At 36.3% G+C, this 19132-nt stretch overlaps 4 protein-coding genes across 8 annotated transcripts in view; 3 read left to right on the top strand and 1 right to left on the bottom strand.

Annotated features, from left to right (window-relative positions):
* Nucleotides 1-4487, top strand: part of LOC139966571 (DNA topoisomerase 2-binding protein 1-like) — a 32427-nt gene extending 27940 nt beyond the window's left edge. For both annotated transcript variants that reach the window (XM_071969744.1, XM_071969743.1), the window contains exons 29-32: nucleotides 358-468; nucleotides 1351-1542; nucleotides 2052-2185; nucleotides 2991-4487. In XM_071969744.1, coding sequence (XP_071825845.1) covers nucleotides 358-468; nucleotides 1351-1542; nucleotides 2052-2185; nucleotides 2991-3111 — 558 coding nt within the window. In that variant the 3' untranslated portion in view covers nucleotides 3112-4487. The remainder of the gene's footprint in view (nucleotides 1-357; nucleotides 469-1350; nucleotides 1543-2051; nucleotides 2186-2990) is intronic.
* LOC139966575 (single-strand selective monofunctional uracil DNA glycosylase-like) overlaps nucleotides 3427-19132 on the bottom strand; it is a 108407-nt gene continuing 92701 nt past the window's right edge. The window contains exons 1-3 of one of the 4 annotated variants that reach the window (XM_071969756.1): nucleotides 8682-8819; nucleotides 7090-7419; nucleotides 3427-6580 (exon numbers count right to left, since the gene is read on the bottom strand). In XM_071969756.1, coding sequence (XP_071825857.1) covers nucleotides 6050-6580; nucleotides 7090-7407 — 849 coding nt within the window. In that variant the 5' untranslated portion in view covers nucleotides 7408-7419; nucleotides 8682-8819 and the 3' untranslated portion in view covers nucleotides 3427-6049. The other 3 variants (XM_071969754.1, XM_071969757.1, XM_071969753.1) reach the window with 3 other exon arrangements.
* LOC139966574 (galactose-3-O-sulfotransferase 3-like) lies at nucleotides 8864-15213 on the top strand. Its single transcript, XM_071969752.1, has 3 exons — nucleotides 8864-9272; nucleotides 11543-11676; nucleotides 12866-15213. Exons 2-3 carry the CDS (start codon nucleotides 11543-11545, stop codon nucleotides 13989-13991), a joined length of 1260 nt encoding a protein of 419 aa, XP_071825853.1. The 5' UTR covers nucleotides 8864-9272; the 3' UTR covers nucleotides 13992-15213.
* Nucleotides 16550-19132, top strand: part of LOC139966572 (tight junction protein ZO-1-like) — a 58797-nt gene continuing 56214 nt past the window's right edge. The window contains exon 1 of the mRNA XM_071969745.1: nucleotides 16550-16719. The gene's annotated coding sequence lies outside the window, so the exon portion shown is untranslated. The remainder of the gene's footprint in view (nucleotides 16720-19132) is intronic.

The following is a 19132-nucleotide window of genomic DNA, read 5'->3' as shown; positions in this document are numbered from 1 at the left end:
TAAATTGAAGGTTTTTTTTTTTCTTCTGGTGTGTGGGGTGGAAAGAATATGCAGCATGAGGATCGTAAGAAATGGAGTCGTGAGAAAATGGTTGCCAGGTCTGGTGGATTCATTGTAAACTAGAACAGTTGCATGAGCAGTTATAAGGCCCCGGGGAGTGTATGAGATATATTGTATGATGTCAATTTATTTTTTCTCAGGTTTCTCATATTTTGATCCTACTTCATAATCGTGTGCATAAAGCTTTCCAGGTCCGGTCAGAGAGTTCTAAGGTAGGAAACCACTTTTGATGCAGCTCATTTTTTTTTTTATATATATATATATTTTTTAACTTTTTTTTTATCATCTCTTTTACAGGAGGCTCCTCACGAGTTGAATGCATCCATGTTCCCGGAGAAGATGTCGAGGGCGTCTGTCCTCTGCAGTGCTCCTAAGAGATGGCGTGAGCAGTTACAAATGGAAGATGCGGTAGGGGCAGTAGCTGAGATGTCTGTAAAAGCTTCTCAAATAGTCCATCAATTATGGAGAGATGCAAAGAAACCCTCTTAAAAAGAGGATAATTATTGATGTCGCCTGCAGTAGCCTCATATAGAAAAATGTCGGTAGAAAGTCATGCTTTAGCTAGATATTATAAATACTTTTTTTTTTTTCTTTTTTTTTTTTGTACGTGTACATGTGTATGTGTTTGTTTTTAGAGGTGTTTGTTGTTACACGTTAGAAGTCACAAATGGTAATTGGACAGACAGGTGGGACAACCTTCTAATACTGGCACCAATATAAAGAGTATTTTCATTTCATTCAAAATAATCACATTGACACTGTTTTTTACATAGCTTTTATCTAATAGAAACAGGATTTTCATACTGCTCATATTGTCAGTTATGAGTCCTTCCAAGCAGGACATGAAAGTACCAGATTATTAAAAAAAATTGTCCAACTCGAAGTGATTGTAATTCCAGACTGTCTAGTTCAAGGTTACTTTAACCATACAGCCTATGGGCTTTTTTTATCAATGGTTAATATCATACTTGTATCTTTATCATTTGTATATAAAAATATAATAAAAAGCCTCAAATTGTAAAAAAGTTGTGAATGTGAATTTACACTGATATTGACTCTCAAAAATGCAAAGAAATGATAGTTGACTCTCAAAAAGAAGAAATATCATTATATCAGTTTAAATAACATCATGTACAAAATACTGAAACATGAAAATTTTAAGGTTTCATTATTTATAACATAGGTTCCATTGCTACAGCTTTATTGATACAAGAATGAAAACTTTGAAAGTTTTCTTTCATCCACCTCCCATAAAATAACGTCTATTCTCGTCTCTCTTCATTTCGACAGGACCACCACGGCGCATTTGACGGTTGGAAGGTCCTGCTGGTGGTAGAGGAATCAAAAGAGAAGGGTTTAAAGAGGATACTAGAGGCAGGTTGTGGGGTCGTCCTGACCACAAGGGTTCCTTTCCCTGCAAGCTCCTCAGAAGCCACGCATTTGTTCCTGAGTTCATCTAAAATGAAAGGAGTGAAAGATATGGTAAGATTGGTAAAAAAAACTGATTATAGTGATACAGGGAAGTAATTAACAAAGTGATTTTGCCCCTCCCTCTCCTCCATCCCCCTCTAACTCCCTCCCCCCCCCAATTGAACTTGCTAATTACAATCACAATATAACTTATATATGTTACCATTAACATTTCTGTGATAAGTTAAGAGCTTGGCAACACTTCCTTGCTAGTCTTGATTCATGTTCTTCCATCACTGAATGAAGAAAAACCCAGAAGAAATGGGAATGATGACCCCCCCCCGCCCCCCACCTCCATAGAATAGACAAAGGAGGGCCTGTAGGAGGTACAACAAAAGGAGTATTTCATGTTACTTTCTGTTTCCTAGCACAAGCACACAACTATTTTTAACTTTCAGCTTTGCCCTCATTTGATAACAAAATACCAGTACCTTTCACCTTAGCCTGGACTACTCCATAAATAAGTTTCATATTAACAACCCAGTGGTGAAGTAAACATGAAACATACGTCCCTTTTACAGGTTGACTTTGAGCAGATTGTTTCCAATGGGACTCTGTGCCTGAAGCCAGAATACATTGCAGATTTTCTCATCAAGTCACCATCTCCGGATCCATCCCTGTTTCTTTTATCGGAAGTGAGATCCATCCTGGAAAGGTACGCTTCAGATTTTTAAAGTCACATTGTTTATTTTTATAATTCTCTTCTGAACGTTTAATCCGACCGAGGTTGGTAGGTGAGGTTTAGCCAGGGCAAATATTTTAATGGTAGTCTGATTGTCTGAAAAGACCAAATTTCTGATTTGATGACGAAAAATCAGCTTTGGTGGTTGTCCTATGGACGATGAGTGGTTAACATCAACTTCAGATAGCATCGGAACTGACTGCCCCGAATAGGTAGAATGATAACTTGGTGTCACTTTGGGGGTACTGGAAAAAATTGTCATAGGCCTATGACCCATTGATCCACCACATGGGGAGTTTTTATTCGCCCAAAGCTGGTGTTCTATTCACCAAACCTACACATCTCTCCTACAGTGTACATATCGGTGTTCTATTCACCAAACCTACACATCTCTCCTACAGTGTACATATCGGTGTTCTATTCACCAAACCTACACATCTCTCCTACAGTGAACACATTGGTGTTCTATTCACCAAACCTACACATCTCTCCTACAGTGTACATATCAGTGTTCTATTCACCAAACCTACACATCTCTCCTACAGTGTACATATCAGTGTTCTATTCACCAAACCTACACATCTCTCCTACAGTGTACATATGGGTCATTTCTTTGTTATATTGCTACAAGTTTTGGACAACCAAACAGTAAGACCAGGAAATTTGCAAAGATTTTTATGTATTTGAACTTCTATAAAATTCCTTGCATTTCTCTTTTAATGCTATGCTGCTTTATACTAACCAAGAAACATTTTAATTTTTCTTTTTACTTCGGTAGGATTGCTACCGAGACCACTCAAATAGCCGTAGCAACGAGATCCGGATCTCTGCAGCGACGCAAAAACAGAGAATCCGCGACCCCATCAAAGTCCAGCTCTAAAAGGATTTGTCATCGGTAAAAGCTTCCAGTTCAAAAGGCTGCATTGGGCTCTTCAAAACGACCAAAGAATTTTCAAGATATATTTCATAACTCGTAATGACCACTGGTAGGATGGTGTACTGTAACTTCGCGATGCTAAGCGAACAAATGTTACTTTAAAGGTCCGAGGTAACGACGATAACTTTGATTTTTGTTCCTAGGTATAGTTTTATCCTCCAACTCTAACTTTGACCATGCCATAAACTATAAGGTATAATTCTGGTACAATGGGTGAAAAAATTACCAAAATGCCTCAGAATGTAAAGTTGATGCTCAGTTCTTTCATTGTGCAAAGTGAAGCTGTGTAAATAAAAACCGAATTTGCTGTTCGGACAACGTTTCCTGGAATCAATACCATGCATATCTGTAGAATCAGGCTCATCAAAAAAACAGTATTTTGCTAACATATGCTAGAGGGAGTTTTCTTTGTCGAAGATCTTTCTTGAACACTCTTCAAGTTCAGATTAGATAGGTTTAGATACTCTCAAAATTATCCATGACAGCTGTTAAAAGTGTGACAGTACCTGTTATGTATAAGTAAGGTGAAGGGTAAAGTTAACTTTGTGTAATTGATACATTTTATGTGAAACTTTAATACTTTTAAGACTTGAAATAATCCTGTGTAAAATGTGAGGGATAAGAGGTTGGAAACATGAAGACGTGACAGTCTCCACGTAAGGGGTCGAGAGTGGATCAAGTTGTCTGTGTTTTTGTGCTAAGGCTCTTTCTTGGGTGACTTTTCTGCTGAGAAAGTCCCTTTAATATCAGTGGAAACTTGAAACTTTCTTTCGCAACAAGAGGGACCAATCCTTGCACTGTTCCCTTTGGCTGATTAAGCAAATGATTTTTACTAGTATTGTTATGAAAGATATTGGTTTAATGAAGAAGTTTTTGTGTAAATAAATATTAAGAGATATTTAAATGTAAATTGCTTTCACATGAATGATTGAATGAGCTTGTCTCTCATTAAGTATATTGAACTAATTCATTCATTTTTTTTTGTAAATATTCCATGAATTCGAATTTCTGATGTCAACATCATTAAAGTTGTTATAAATGTAGTATTCCAGTTACCTTTTATATCGGTGCACAGCAGATTGCTCCCGACCTTTGACCTGATGACCTTGTATACAGGATGTATTCCCAATCCAAGGGACTCGTGACACACACTTGATGACTTCACATCGTCACGATTATGTGTAACATTCAAAATTTAAACAATTGTAAAAGGAAAAAAGAAAGAAGGAAAACCCGATTTGTCATCGATATTTCAGTTTATTGGACAATGAATGATACAATGGATCCATTTGTTACATTTGCAGACAAAGACACAGAAATACATATTTAAAATGTAAATTGTAAACTGTTTTGCTTCTTTAGTTTTTCTTTATCAATGTACTGAGGTAGTGAATGAAACCCAGATTTGATATGACCTGATAAAAACATTATGCTTTATCTCAAATTCCTCAAAACTTATAAAAAATCACTATTTCAAAGAATTCTTGTTATAACCTGTAAGTTGACTAAACCAACCAAAAAATGATGAGGGTAAAACTGTACGTAACTAATAACAGTTTCGGTGCATAAATTCAAATGCCACATGAGTTTCCCTAGATTGTCTTACACATTGTATAGTTGGATATTGATAAATCTATAACATACTTAAACATACATTATATAAGTAGCATACATTTGGGATAAGTCCCTTTTGTCCCCGGACGGAATCTTCCATTTATTTATTAGGGGTTTTTACAGCAACAAAGTTTATTTTGACTTCTCAATTTATTTTGAGAATGACACTGTCACATCACTCACTCATTTTAATTGATGAATTAATGTTAGTGAAGGATTTCTACTCAATTACAATATGTTGTTCTCCTGTTATATTGAGAAAAGCACCTCACATACCTTTAGTTACACACTTCCAGTTAAACTAATTGGAGAATCTGAATGTGGAAAGATTTCATCCTTCATATGTGTTTAACCATCATTTGCTAAATGCTAAACATGGAATAAGTTACAACCAAATGTGACTGGTCAAAGTAAATAAAAAAGTGACATTGATGATGACTAAGTATAGCCAGCCATTCTGTAAGATCTGTGGCAGAGGCATTTAATACAGCACATATTTGTTAATTTAGTAATAAATAGAGATGGTAACATGAGGTCAACTTTTAGTTAAAGAGGGTTGGATTCTGGGGGATGGGGAGGGGTGTATCATCACATGCATGATTGTTAGAATTACCAAATTATTCATCAGGAATGCAAGATAAAAGTGTAAAATTATACAAAATATATAAAATCGTACAAAACAAATTCCATATATACTGCACATAATAATGCAAGAATTTGCTGAAACAACCAAGTGAAAGCCAAGGGATTTTATATTATCTTCCTTTCACAGTAACCATCTAATATATTTTAAAACCTGTTTAAGAATCCCCATTGGAAATGACAAGTAGCATGTTAAAATTGGTACTCACACCAGTGGTCTGCAAAGATATAGCCCATGGAGCTTCCATGAGGGCCAAGCCACCACCCAGCAGACCCCCACCCTTTGGAATCAATGCAAGAAAACTAGCTAGGACTATGGATGCTTGCAGGCTCCAAAAACTAAAAGAAAAAAATTTGTCTGCAAAATCCCACAACCCATCGAAATATTTCATAGCCCATTGTTGCATTGTACCCATAGTTTGTGGAATGTTGTCTTGAATACAACATATTTGTCCATCTCTCTGAAGAGTCATTTAAAAGCAACTGTCTGATGTACGGAAGTACCTCAGACGTTCCTCTATGACCGGTGCTCATCCAAGACCATGCAGACTGCATATGAGCCATTTTTAGTTTGTTTTGCCTCTCATCCTTGGAGTGAACGAAGCTATCAAGCTATTCCCCGAGAAAAATGTCGTATCCATCGATCAGTCGACAAAGTATTTCAAAACGTCAATATCTTTGAGCTGCTTCTTGACGATGCCATCCCACCCCTTATTGGCCTGTGGATTAGCAGGACTCGGATGTAATATCAGTTCCACTCGAACACCGTCTAATCCCGCTGCGGATATCACCTTCTCAGCTCTCTCCTTGGCAAATTTTCCGATCCCTACCACCACCTCGACTTTGAGTAGTGTGATCAGTTTGATTAACATTTCATTGCAGAGTACATTTAACGGTTCCCTTTCTTTGACGGGTAAAGTCGGTGGTGTGATGTTCTTCCCCGAATCAGACATAAAGACCAACGGGCAATGATTGTAGACGAAGCCATTCTCAAAGAACCTCTGGGGGGTTTTGCAGAGTTGCTTCCACAAGTCCCAAAACCTCCGTCCACTGACCTCCTTTCTAGGGCATTCTAAGCCTTGAATTTGCCTCTTGGGATGTTCTCTTTCCGGTTTGCCTACATCTCCTTCAATTTTCAGCCAGTCAACGACATGATCTCGCTCGCCGAATGGAACCTAGTAAAAGAGAGAAGAAAAAAAGTCTGATACCACAGGCTTTTGTTGCAAGAATGAAAACTGTAATTAGAAGATAATCATCTTGCTTCACTATAATTTAAGAGAGATTTTAAGAGCTTTATGGTTCACAGGGTTTGGCTGATTACTTGATTTGCATATTTTACTGGTAATATTCGACATGGAGAAGTAACAAATAACTCATGATAGTGGCCACATGCGAATTTTGTTAAAGGTCTTTGGTATTGTTCCCTAGCAATAACTAAATAAGTCACCAATGCTCCAACATATTCCAACTCTATTTTATTTATTTTTGGCCTTTATATGGCCACATTCATAAAGCATCTTCATCACAAACACATTCAACAGAATCTCCAAAATGTTTGCCAAAGAAAAGTACTTTTCAAAACAGGTATTTTTTGAGAATGCTAAAACTTGAGGTCAACTGTGACGGTATTAAAGACTTTTTTTTGGTGAATTTACAGTAAAATTAAAATTGGTTTGAAACATACTCCATTTTGTGCCATGCCAAAAGGCCCAGGGTTCATGCCAAGGAATAACACTTTCTTTGTGGATTGACAGTACTTCCGAATAAAATCTTCATGAGTTTCTTTCGCATACTGTAACGGATTGTAGATATAACAGACACGTTCCCCGAAGGAAAGGTTACCAAGCTCCTCAGAAAAATCATCCATTATTTCCAAAAATTTGTCTGCCAATGATCCATCTTGGGTGTCCCCATCTAAACTTGTTTTTACTTCTGGTCCACTGGACGATCTGATCTTCTCAGATGATGCTTTGTCATCTTGCAATTTCTTTTTCGGTTGCATTTCATCGCCCAACTGAAAAACGATATTTTGGAGACAAGAATTGACAAGAAATCTGTTTTGCTTCATATATTTGGTTAGATCTGCTAACCAACTAATACCCCTTCAACAGTGTTTATAACACCAATGAAAACATTGGTAAATCATATACCCTATTGCACAATTATAATTTCCAATGAATCGTATTTGCTGTTGAGTCAGTGTGCTAGATGAATGTTGAAATTATGTTAACTTATATCTTATCTTTAATGACTTTCAAGAAGGGTGCTTAGTCTATGCCCTGTAATTAAAGGCCTGTTGGTCGCACTAGTGTTGTTTGTAAGGTCGTGGAGTCTATTGTTAAAAAGTCTATGGTCAGTCACTTCAGTAGTCAGTCTTTGATCAGAGAGTCTCAACATGGCTTGTGTCAAAAAAGGTCTTGTCTCACTAATATTCTTGAGTTTATGGAAGATGCAACAAGCTCACTAAATAGGCAGAAGTCTGTAGATGTTTTGTTCTTGGATTTCCAGAAGGCCTTTGATAAAGTTCCCCACCAGCGTCTTTTATTTAGGCTGAAGAGTATGGGTTTCAATGGGGTTTTTACTGTCTTGGATCGAGAATTGGCTTGGTAATAGGAAACAGAGGGTGGTAATTAAAGGCTTTGCTTCTTCTTGGCAGGACGTTACTAGTGGGGCTCCACAAGGGTCTGTTTTGGGTCCCTTGTTGTTTGTTGACAGATATTTGTGTGTAGCTAAGAAGTTTGCTGATGACACCAAACTGTTTTCTGAGGTTTCTTCCAAGAGCAATTCTGAGAAATTTCAAATGGATGTGGATAAGGTTTATTCCTGGTCTCAGTCATGTATGATCATGTATATTCCTTTGCTGTGCAACATTCCCATTTCCCACACAAAAACTTGAAAAAATTATACTCCTCTAAAGTCTAACACTAACAGATGAAGCTTACAGACAGTTGATCATTTCTGACCCTGTGTTGTCAAGCATAATCAATTATTAACTTATCTGACCTACACCAGCTCATAGTTCATAAGCATACCTGTGGCCCATATTAAACCAGGAACAACTATCCCAATTCAGAATAGTCCTAGCATGGAGGTTTTACCTCCATGGTCCTAGAGACTACTGCAGCTTAGGCTCGGTCAAATACTTTACATGGCCTAACATAGGATGACTGTGCTACAGTAGCAGTGTTCATTAATCCTTTTTTATAAATGGCTCGGCCATATCATATATGAAATATTTGGTCATTTTTTAAAGTTTGCACAAAGTTCATAACTTGCTTGAAACTCAGATTCCTAAGAGTAGTTTGGCGTGGAGGCTTTGTTAGTAATACTGGTATGGCAATGTTTTTGTTTGTAAGATCTTGAGGGAACGGATAGCCTCTATGCTAATTCTTGCCTGCGTACGTTGTCTACGTCCTTACTTTGAATAATGTTCACTATACAGAGACGAAGGAAAACTAAGTCCGTCGGCGAGGTTCTGTGTTTACTATATATACGTACTCAATCCAGGTTTGATTTTACTAACAATAACCTGACGCAACCAAAAACATTTCAACATAAACACTACGTTAAATGTAATGTGTCATCATAACAAACATCTTCTTAGAATGGTTCCACGGTGCCAGATGGTGAAGTGGTTGAGAAGGGAGATGGATTTGTAGGATGATGGATACCAACAATCTGCAGTTCACAATATGATTCAGCAATTGGTACTCAACCTTAGGATAGGCCTATCACTATCAGTATCACTATCACTAGTACCAATGCCATGTAGTTGTGGCGCCACGTTCCATGGCTAACTAACTGGAAACCAGCCCAAGTACTTTTACTTCGAAATGCGTGAAGGAATAGAATCCGAACGCTTGAAAGGTAATATATTTATGGAAAAAACATGGTACTAATTTAGAATCTGTACCATTCCTAACCCATAACCCTACTTCCTAACCCTACTTCCTAACCCCTAACCCTACTTCCTAACCCTAATTCCTAGCCCCTAGTAAGCTTTCCCATTCATATGGTACGGATTCTAAAGTTAGGCCAAAAACATATGTTAAAAGGAGAGAAAGTATAAGTTACCCATTTAGGTGTACAGTAGATGAGTTAGCCAAATTAAGCTTTCATTCTGACTGTTGTAACTATGTACAGTATGTTGTTGGCAAACCAAGCTCAACTCGAATTAATCTGAAGCAGTGTCTCCAACAAGAAACAGTTTCTCTTAGCCTACCTAAAATAATTTCTATTGTGAAGTTTGAGAAGGCAAATAATTGCTATGAATTTTATATTTTAAAAAGAAGGCCTGTAGTATGGGATATATAACTGGTCAACTCATTCATGTGATAGCATACAGTGGGCCTATACAACTTTTTTGTTTCATTGCAAGAATCTCTAGCAATTGATACAATTTCTTACCACTTTATTAATGCACTTAAAGGCATTGAAGACTCGCCCCAAACTGCGTGCCACGCTCTGAAAAAGTTACCTTTCCGTTGCTTGCAAGTGAAGTTTTCTTCTTGTCGCTACAAAATGCAGACAGTAATGAAACGTGATACCTTGTTATCTTTAGCTGGACTTGAGCTGTCCATCGCTGCTATGTATAGTAAAGGCTTCATAATTGATGCACCTTCGTAATTGACACACCTTCAAATGTCACTCGCAACGTTATAGCAGGCAACCTAAACTTTTAGCAGTCAAGCAGAGTTACATATTTCATGAGTTTGAATCCATTTAACTTTAAGTTATAGGCTGATCAAATTTTTTTTTTAAGCTTTTAACATCCTCCCCCCAGTTTTGCACGTTTTTGGTCATTTAGAAATCTTACTCCCTAAAAATAACCAAAATTACCTCAATATAATACCACTACTCTCTGGGACCTGACCTGTCTGAGCTTAGAGGTTCAGAGCATAGCAAACAGCATCCAAAGTCAATGGACATATTAAGGCCTACACTATACAGTTAGCTAATTATCAACGAATGTGTCAATTTCGGGGTATGAAAAAACTTGACACAGCAGACATTTTGTGGTCAAATTCTTCTCATTTGTATGTTGCATAGGCACAGAACAATAAATATTTTGAGTCTACATTTCTGAGGAACAACACATATGAAAAATGCATGCAGTTGAGTGATTTGGATTTAACGTTGATAGACATCGTCAATCAAATCCTTAAGTGCGCCAGTTATGAGCCCACGTACCATGCTACACTGTGCTGTGGGTATTGACCTGTATGTATTGACTGTACACTAGTGTCTAATTACCGACGGTAGCAAGCTGCGTGTGTATTTTCTGGGATCGATGGTGGTGTCTCACACTTCTGTTACACCTCATTCGAAACTAGATCAGATTACCGTCATGAGACGTTTCTTTTTGCGCAAGTCTTAACACCCTTTAATTTGAATGGAAGTTAATTCACTAGAATGGGATTTAAATGAGTGACCCATGTATCACAAGTCCTTTGCTGAACCATTTTGAGTTAGCCAGCTATCTTGTCATGATATTTTTCTAGTCATTTACTTATTCGTGGATAGTGGATAAGGTATTTACTGTACTCAGTTTATGTGTATGATTAAAGATTTCCAAACATTGGTAAATGTTTCTTTTGTTGAACTTAATGCATCCTTCACAGCTATAAATATGTTGAACAGCACATGGATCATGGGATTACCATTTAATAGTCCTTTGCAAAAGTTTCCACATGACCTACTGTAAAACCAACTTTTGAGATTTTGTGACTGACATGTCAACAGGTTAAATTGTTATCACGCATTTTCAAACCATACGTGTGTAGGCTATACAGTACAGGTACCATGCATGTCAGAATGCACAGTTTGATTCTAGCACTTCTGTTTACTTCCCACGCAGTGAATTTTTTTGGTAAAACTAGAGAACAATACCTTCAAATTATGATTATTTCCATATTCTCCAATTTATGCATTTTGGTAAGTACAGTATTGTGGAAACTCAGAACAGTAAGTTAAATGTTTTCCATTTCTATAATGTGAAAAATAGTCCTAATCACTTTAAAAAGCATTGAAAATCATGAAAACAGCTTCCAATCAAAATCCACCAAAAACTCTAGTATGTATAGTGGAACTCGTAGTCAATAAACCTAACGCAAACAATTACTTCATTTTGTTTTCAGATGAATAGATTTTGCCTTCGTCGTTCAACCCTCATAGGGATTGTAATGATTGTCTTCTTGCTGGTGCTTTCAAGCACAAAAGTCTGGAGGAATGGACTATTTTGGAGAAATAAGATAGATTCCATAAGAATGTTGTAAGTTGTTTGTTTGATTGATATTCTTATTTGTCACCGTAAGTCAGTGTTATGCTTCGAATCATATGTTATGTGTTCTTAATAGTTAATGAAATTAAAATGTTCTTTCAATAGTCTTAACTACATTCTTAACCATATAGTCTCAATATAGTCTCAAATGATATAAGTGTTACTGTTTTCTTGTATTGTTCTCTTTATTAACTTATCTACTAGACAAGTCCTCTGGGTTTTTTGGAGTGCCTCCCTTCACAAATTTTTCCTGTTGTTGATATGTTTTGTCACTTAGTTAACGTCTCTGTATTTATATTGTGAAGAAACAAATAAATGAAATGAAATGAAATCACAAGATCTGACAGCAAAATAATACTTGCCTGGAAATGTTACAGTTTTACTGTACATACTGTACTGCACAAATTGATCGACCAACAGTTTCATACTTATAAATACAATAAAATTCCATGGTTTTCAAAAAATAAGATGCTGAGTTTTAATTTAACTATTGCAAAGGGTGATAGTTTCTTACAAACAACTAATTTTACACTTAACTGAGGAAGTCAAATATGAAAAAATAAAACTGTTAGCAAACTGCCCTTACCCTCTTCCCTTAATCCTCTCTTTGTCCCTCTACTGTTTATCTCCTACTGTACCTCTCCTCTTCCCCTGTTGGTTCTTTTCTTTCTTCTCTCCATCCCTTGTCTACTAATCCTCTTACATCTATCTCTTTGTGTTCACCATGCTCATTAACCTGTCTGTATTCTCTGTGTGTTTTTGTCTCTTCTGTTAGTCTACTTGCCATTTAGCCTCTGAAGAAGATCCTGCTAGGATCGAAACTTTGGGCCAACTTACTTTTACGAAGTCAAGCATTATATAATCAGATATTTGCCACTGTAGTAACTGTACAGTCATTCAGAGATCAGTGTTTTTCATAGTTCAATGTACAGTCGTCTGTACTGGTCATAAATATTATTATGAATAATCAATTAAACTACAAAACATCCTTTGAAGTGTAGTAGCTACTTTTTTATCGAACTTCCTGAAACTGTCTTTAATACCTTTGCTCTCTTTGTTTCTTTACGGTAACTTTTTTTGATATATAGTCCTTTATTTTTACCTACACTAGCTTTTTCTAATAGATAAGCAGTTTGTTTAACAATTTTTGTCTTTTTTTTTGTTTTCAATTGTCTAACAGAATGTCATTGTCTGGGTCCAGAAGAGAACAAAACCACAAACAGATCAAGAATCAAGAACACCTGGACCAGTTTCAGTTTCCGAATCACCCCTGCAACGAAGCAGTAGAAAACGTTGTGTTAATAAAGACACACAAAACCGGTAGTACAACTCTTGCACACATTGTTAATCGTTTTGGATACTCGAGGAAACTTTTGTTTCTTTTACCTAAGGACGTGAGATACGGACGCAGTTTCATCTGGGAGTTAGGTTCGACTCAGGGTGCAAGAGACTTCCTCCTTCCTTCCTTGAGATATAACATGTTCACACTGCACACAACTTACAACCGTAAAGCGATGGACACACTGATGGTGCCCGATGCTAAGTACATCACAAGCGTTCGAGATCCTGTGGAACAGTTTGAATCGGCTTTTGTCTATTACAAGTTCTTCTTGGCTCTGCCAGAAAGATTTCAAGAAGCGAATATTCAAACGGCAGCTAAAATTGAAGAATGGTTAAGATTGTCGCAGTTTTACACAGCGAGATATGAAAGGATCGTGAAAAATGGGGACGTGAAGACGCCAAATTCTGAGCTGTATTGTCATAACAGTCAAATGAGAGACCTAGGACTCGACATGAAAAATCAAGAGGTGAAGGAAACTGTTCTCAAGCACATTTCAACCCTAGAGCAGCAGTTTAACTTTTTCGTGATCACGGAATACTTTGACGAATCATTAATAGTTTTGATGAGAGAATTCTGTTGGAATATGGAAGATATTTTATACATCCCTGAAAATCAGCGTCCCGATCAGATCAGAACTACTTCGCTTCCCGAACATCTCCGTCAGGCCATAAGAGAATGGAACTCTGCAGACCAACTCCTGTACGAGCAAGTCAACAGGACCCTATGGAGGAAGATAGCAGATTACGGAGATGGATTCCAATCAGATTTGGAAATGTTTCGTCAAAATCTGAAAATGGTTCTTAAAAATTGTGTTAAAGAGAAACAGGACAAGCTGGACTTTTCAAGAGTTAAGTATGTGATGAAAAAGAACAGTCCAGAGTATTGCAAACTAATGACAGTGACCAAAAATCAACTCATGGAGAAAATTCGTAAAAGGCAAGAACTGACAGAATCAGTAGCGTAGGGAGGTGGATTGTTCTTGCATTTTTCTCTAAATGAGGAGGCCAACGGTCAAGTTATTATTTCTAAAGCCACCATTTTGAGATGATTTTACCCCATTAATTTTATGCTAATTGATCCCCACAACAAGGTGCAGTAGTTTATTGTTTTGACTAGGCATGTTTGGTTGCAAGAAATTAAGAAAAAATATCAAACAAATGTGATATGTTTCAAATTTCCATTTACATGTAAGTCACATTTAGTAGTATGAAAGATGTCCGAGCCAAAATTTGTGAGAACCAAACAGAGATATTTCATCAAATTGCTCATTATAAACCTTCTTGTGCTGAAAATATTTATCTGAAGGTTGCCTTAGTTTGATCAATTGTCATCTCTGTCATCATTGTCGACCTAATGCAAACTTGCTGCTTTGAGATTGGAGAAAGATGTCTTCCAGATTTGGTTAAAATACTTTCTCTTAAACTGGGAGAGGTAGAATGATGACAAGCAGTTCTTTTTCTTAACACACAATGGTTACATTTGCTTTTTGTAGTTCGTTATGGTGCTAGTGTACATGGTGCTAGTGAAGGTAATAGTATGCATGTTTACCTTTTTTCATGTGAAGATAATAACTCAAGAAGGGAAGCCTCCAGATCTCAAAATTGGTGTGAGGAACTGGAAGCCTCATATTGAGTACATTACAAGAAATGGTTGGCTACCGGGAAGAGAAAATTTAAGTTTAGTTTAAGAGAAGTGAATATGTAGAAGTGGAACCCTGTAGATACCGCATCTCAAGATGAGACAACTTGGAGGAGATCTGAGACCTGATTCTTCTTTATTAAATTCTGTTTTATCTTTCTAAAATTCAGTGATTTCCAGATATTTGGAGAAAAAAACTGAGGAGTTTTGCTGCTGTGTAATTTGTCATTCATAATCAGCTTTCCATTTCCTTCATTAAAAGTCATATTTCTTGTTTAAGTAAAATTTTATTTCATAATGCAGCTGATCAAGGCATAATTTTTCTGGTGATATTGCTACATAATCATAGCCAGCAATTTAAGTACATTTGCATTAAATAATGTCTTTTTGCCTATCTTGCCATTTATATAAGACATGTTTTATTTATGTCCAATCATGGTTTTATTTTTAGACAAAGTAGATTAATGCAAAGAACTGTTAATTTCATTTGTTTCATGTATTGTGTAATTTTCTTTGTGTTTATACATTAAACAGATAAAAGGTCAAAATGTTTTGTTTTGTTTTGTTCCAAATTGATCTCCTAAAAATGGTTTTAAAAATGCAGAACACTCTAGGCTAATGCTTAAGAAGGCATTTCAACTAGTGTTACTATATTCCTCTAGATTAATCCCAGGTTTGCAATGAAAATTAATTTGCAAACTAAATTGTCCAGGTTTTCTAAAGGTCTTGTGATGTTCAAAAATATTAATGTTTTCATGATATGCAAGCTAAAAATGGCACAAGAAACTCTATACTATGGAAATGGAATGCATTCAGTCTAACAATCACTGTTGACTAAACCAAACTGATTGACCACCTTGTTAGAATACTAATGCCAAAATTTTACGGAAATTGTAAACTACATGACTGGTGTATGAAACTTTAAATATGCCAACATTTGTTATGTATCCCTCTTCAAAGTCCAACATTTTTTTCAAAGAGCCTGGTTATCACCTACCTCAGGACTTGGTGTCCCACTTTCCAATTGAAGAAATACACTAAACCTTATCTCAACTTAGCCTACTACTGTTTATGTTAAACTTCATTAGAATCCCAATGTAAAGTGGAACAGGGGTTCTCACCAAGACTGAAGCATTGCAACCTTCTCTTTTGTACGTAGCTGTGAGAGCTACTTTTTTTTTAAAGAGAAACTTTTTAAATAAAACTTAGCTTTATCAAAATAGTGGGGAGGGGGCGTGGGATGCATCATAATTCACTGGAAAATGTTTTATAGAAACCCCTTCAAACTCCGACTACATTAAAACAAGACATATGACCTTGGTTGCAAGCTGACATCATCTAAAGAAGAACATCAGGTTTTTAAAAATCTTATTTCTTGAAAATGCTTATTCATAGAAAGGTATATATATATATATATATATATATATATATATATATATATATATTTATATATATTTGTATCACGTTAAGGTTATAGATATAGTCCAATGAGTTATGAGGCATTGTGATGAAGTATTATTACATCAACAAAATTACACCAGCAAACACAATGTAGTAATATCTCGTAGTTTATGGATTTTTTTGCTTGAACCCTTCTATCGAAAGTGCGGTGGCGACCCTTTTTAGAGTCGCAAAATAAATTTGGAGGGTCGCCAATAAATTGTGGAAGAAAAAAGAAATAACGTTTTGGTTTTAAATGATATTGACCTTTAAAATATGCTTGATTATTATGTTGGTTCTTCACCCAGTCCTCAAATGTTAATCCATTTTAACGTACCCTCACATCACTTATACTGATAGGGCGCCCTCAATTCATATACTCATCGCCATAACAAGTTTTCGTAAGATATGCTTTTAAATTTGTCATTCAGTGTTTACACTGCAAAGTGCTTTTTTTCATACATAACCCAAAGCTTGTCGTCTGTAACGGTGTCGACGATCATAAAACAGAATTCTGAGTTCTAACTCTTAGGATCTTCTCATCACAACCAGCGTTCAAGCCGAACGTCTTCTTTTCGTTAAGAATACTGATTTTGTATCCCTACTCCGTGATTGTAAGTGTTTTTCAATCTTAACTTACACAGTATTTAACCTTAAAAAAAAGGCTACTATAGTATAGTACTAAGGTTAGGCCCTATATCGACGTTCAAGCCTAACGTTGAAAGACCAGCCTAGCCTAGGTAGTCAAGGCTAACTTAGTAATACCAAAGATATTTCTTTGGTAATACTAGTTAGAATAGTAGTACTAAGCAGCTAGCCAGTTACAAGTTAGAGTTAGACTGTGCTAGCCTAGATCTAATTTTCTCGTAGGAGCCAAGTCACTAATCAGTCTTTTCATTTGATAGATTCTACTTTAACTTAAGTTTATTTACCATTAGTTAGGCTGGTGTTGCACCAATAATCGTTTGCCATATTGGTATCAGTCGATATTTGCAATATAGGCAGCATAACGATTAATGGTATCTGTAAACTTAAGCCTCATTGCCAATAATGGCACTTCTTGTTCAGTTACCTGGGATGAATTATTGATCTGTTCTCAGAATTAAACCCATTTGTTTAGCCTCAGTTTCGATTGTGATAAGGCAGCCAGCGGTCAATATGCCGATCAGCTGGTCAAAGAAACAAGATGCAAGTTCTGCAAAATGTTTACCGATTGTGATTGTAAACAGACAATAATGATGGCCTTACACAGCTGCTTTGTGCTTGTGATATTCTTATTATTTGGGTGATAGGTTTGAGTGAAGACAAACTTATGGTCTAATGTTAGCCTATGACTAAGTTAGACTTTAGGTTATTTATTAATAGCCTGTGCTAATATAGAATTTGCTCTACGTAAGAAGGCTTAGCTAAATTGTATGATCTATAGTTTGGCCCATCCTATTATAAGAGCTACAATGACAGTGACAAATCTTGTTCTTTGAGATAAAGGTACGTTCTGAACAATAATTTCAGTTTCCAATGAATTATGACTTCTCTGTAGTCAGAATTTACAAAAAGAAAAGTGTGAGTGAGTTGTTCATCAGGTGGAAGGTTTGAAAACAGACAGTGCAATAGTAAATTCAAGAAAATTCTTGCAATATAAGGCTAGTAAGGTTAAAGAAAGTAGTGCAGTTCAGGGGTATGCGATTCCCTTGCTTATTGACGGGAGTAGAGGTTTGGTCTTGAAACTGAAAGCTTACCTCACTTATTAAGTAATATTGTAGGCTGATACATTCTTTTAGCCAGGAAGCAGGTAAAGGAATGATGAATTTGAAGTATGATAATAACCTACCACTGCAAAAAGAAGCCTCATGGTTTGTTCCTTCAAGCCTTTAAACATGTTTTGATTTGGAATCATGCAGTTTACAGCCATTCATTCTAAGCATGTCTAAACTTCAAACTCAAAATAATGACAGTTGACTAAGTACATATGTTACATGTTGGAGTCAACATCACCGTTGTGTTTTGCATATGTGGTTGAAGAACAGGTAAATTTCTAACCCCAGTATATTGAGAATTAAACCAAAATATATTTTGTCTTTCTATGGTTCCTCTACAAATCTCTCCCACTAGTTCAAGTTAGTAAGGCCAGAGGCGTTCCCAGCATTATCATAAAATTGTTTGTTACATGTATTTGTAGCCTGATGACTGTTCATGCTGTTGCTTTAGCTTGGTTTTTACTGTGTTTGATTGATTTTACACTCTGCTATCCAATGTTTAGGCCTGTTTTACAAAATTTGTCAACTGTCTCCACTGCATTGCTTAAATTCTACCAGTACAGCTTAACCTGAAACAGCAAGAAAAGGAATCGATTTTGTAGGCTGGTGCAATGGGCTTAGGGGAGGACGACCCCTCCCCCCATGTCAAAAGTATCTTTTATTGAGGGTGATTCCATGCAAATTGTAGCATCACCACTCTTCAGGCAGATGACAATAAATTCATTCAGTTTACAATTCCGTTATCATTTTTGTTGTTGTCTTTTTTGCTTGTCTGTTTTGGTCAAAGGCCTATTGTTGCTGTTGGCTAACACATCTGTGTTAGCTTTTTTTTTTATTGTTGTTTGCTATGATACGAACCGCTTAATCAGTGACTTACGCAGTTTGTTGAGGAAAGTTGGTTTCTTCACTGGTTGGTCTATTTCATACAAGGCTGGTCCAGGCAAAAGAATTACAGAAAGAAAATTCTTCTACATCTTGAATTAAAATTGGCATCCCACAAGGTCCCATATCATCCCAATTATTCACAATTTATACTGACAAATTACATTCAGACTTCCACTGCTCTGTTGTTAAATATCCTGATGACACTGTCTTATCTTGTAATACCTCCAAGCATACACATCGCCAAAATCAATGCGATTATCCTGATTTTATTACGAAAGTTGTTAAGATGTGTGACAAGAAGAATTTGCTTCTTTATCCAAAACAAACAAAAGAAATGATATTTGAAAATATTAACATTAAAGATAAAGGTTAAAGTTCTAGAAAC

Source organism: Apostichopus japonicus, chromosome 4, assembly GCF_037975245.1.
Source record: "Apostichopus japonicus isolate 1M-3 chromosome 4, ASM3797524v1, whole genome shotgun sequence".
Lineage (NCBI taxonomy): Eukaryota > Metazoa > Echinodermata > Holothuroidea > Aspidochirotida > Stichopodidae > Apostichopus > Apostichopus japonicus.
Note: the sequence above shows the minus strand (reverse complement) of the source record. Positions and strands in the feature narration are given on the sequence as shown.

Coding starts and splice junctions, on each gene's coding strand:
- LOC139966574 (XM_071969752.1), top strand. CDS start 11,543: ATGAATAGATTTTGCCTTCGTCGTTCAACCCTCATAGGGATTGTAATG. Junction 11,677..12,865: donor ATAGATTCCATAAGAATGTT/GTAAGTTGTTTG, acceptor ATTGTCTAACAG/AATGTCATTGTCTGGGTCCA.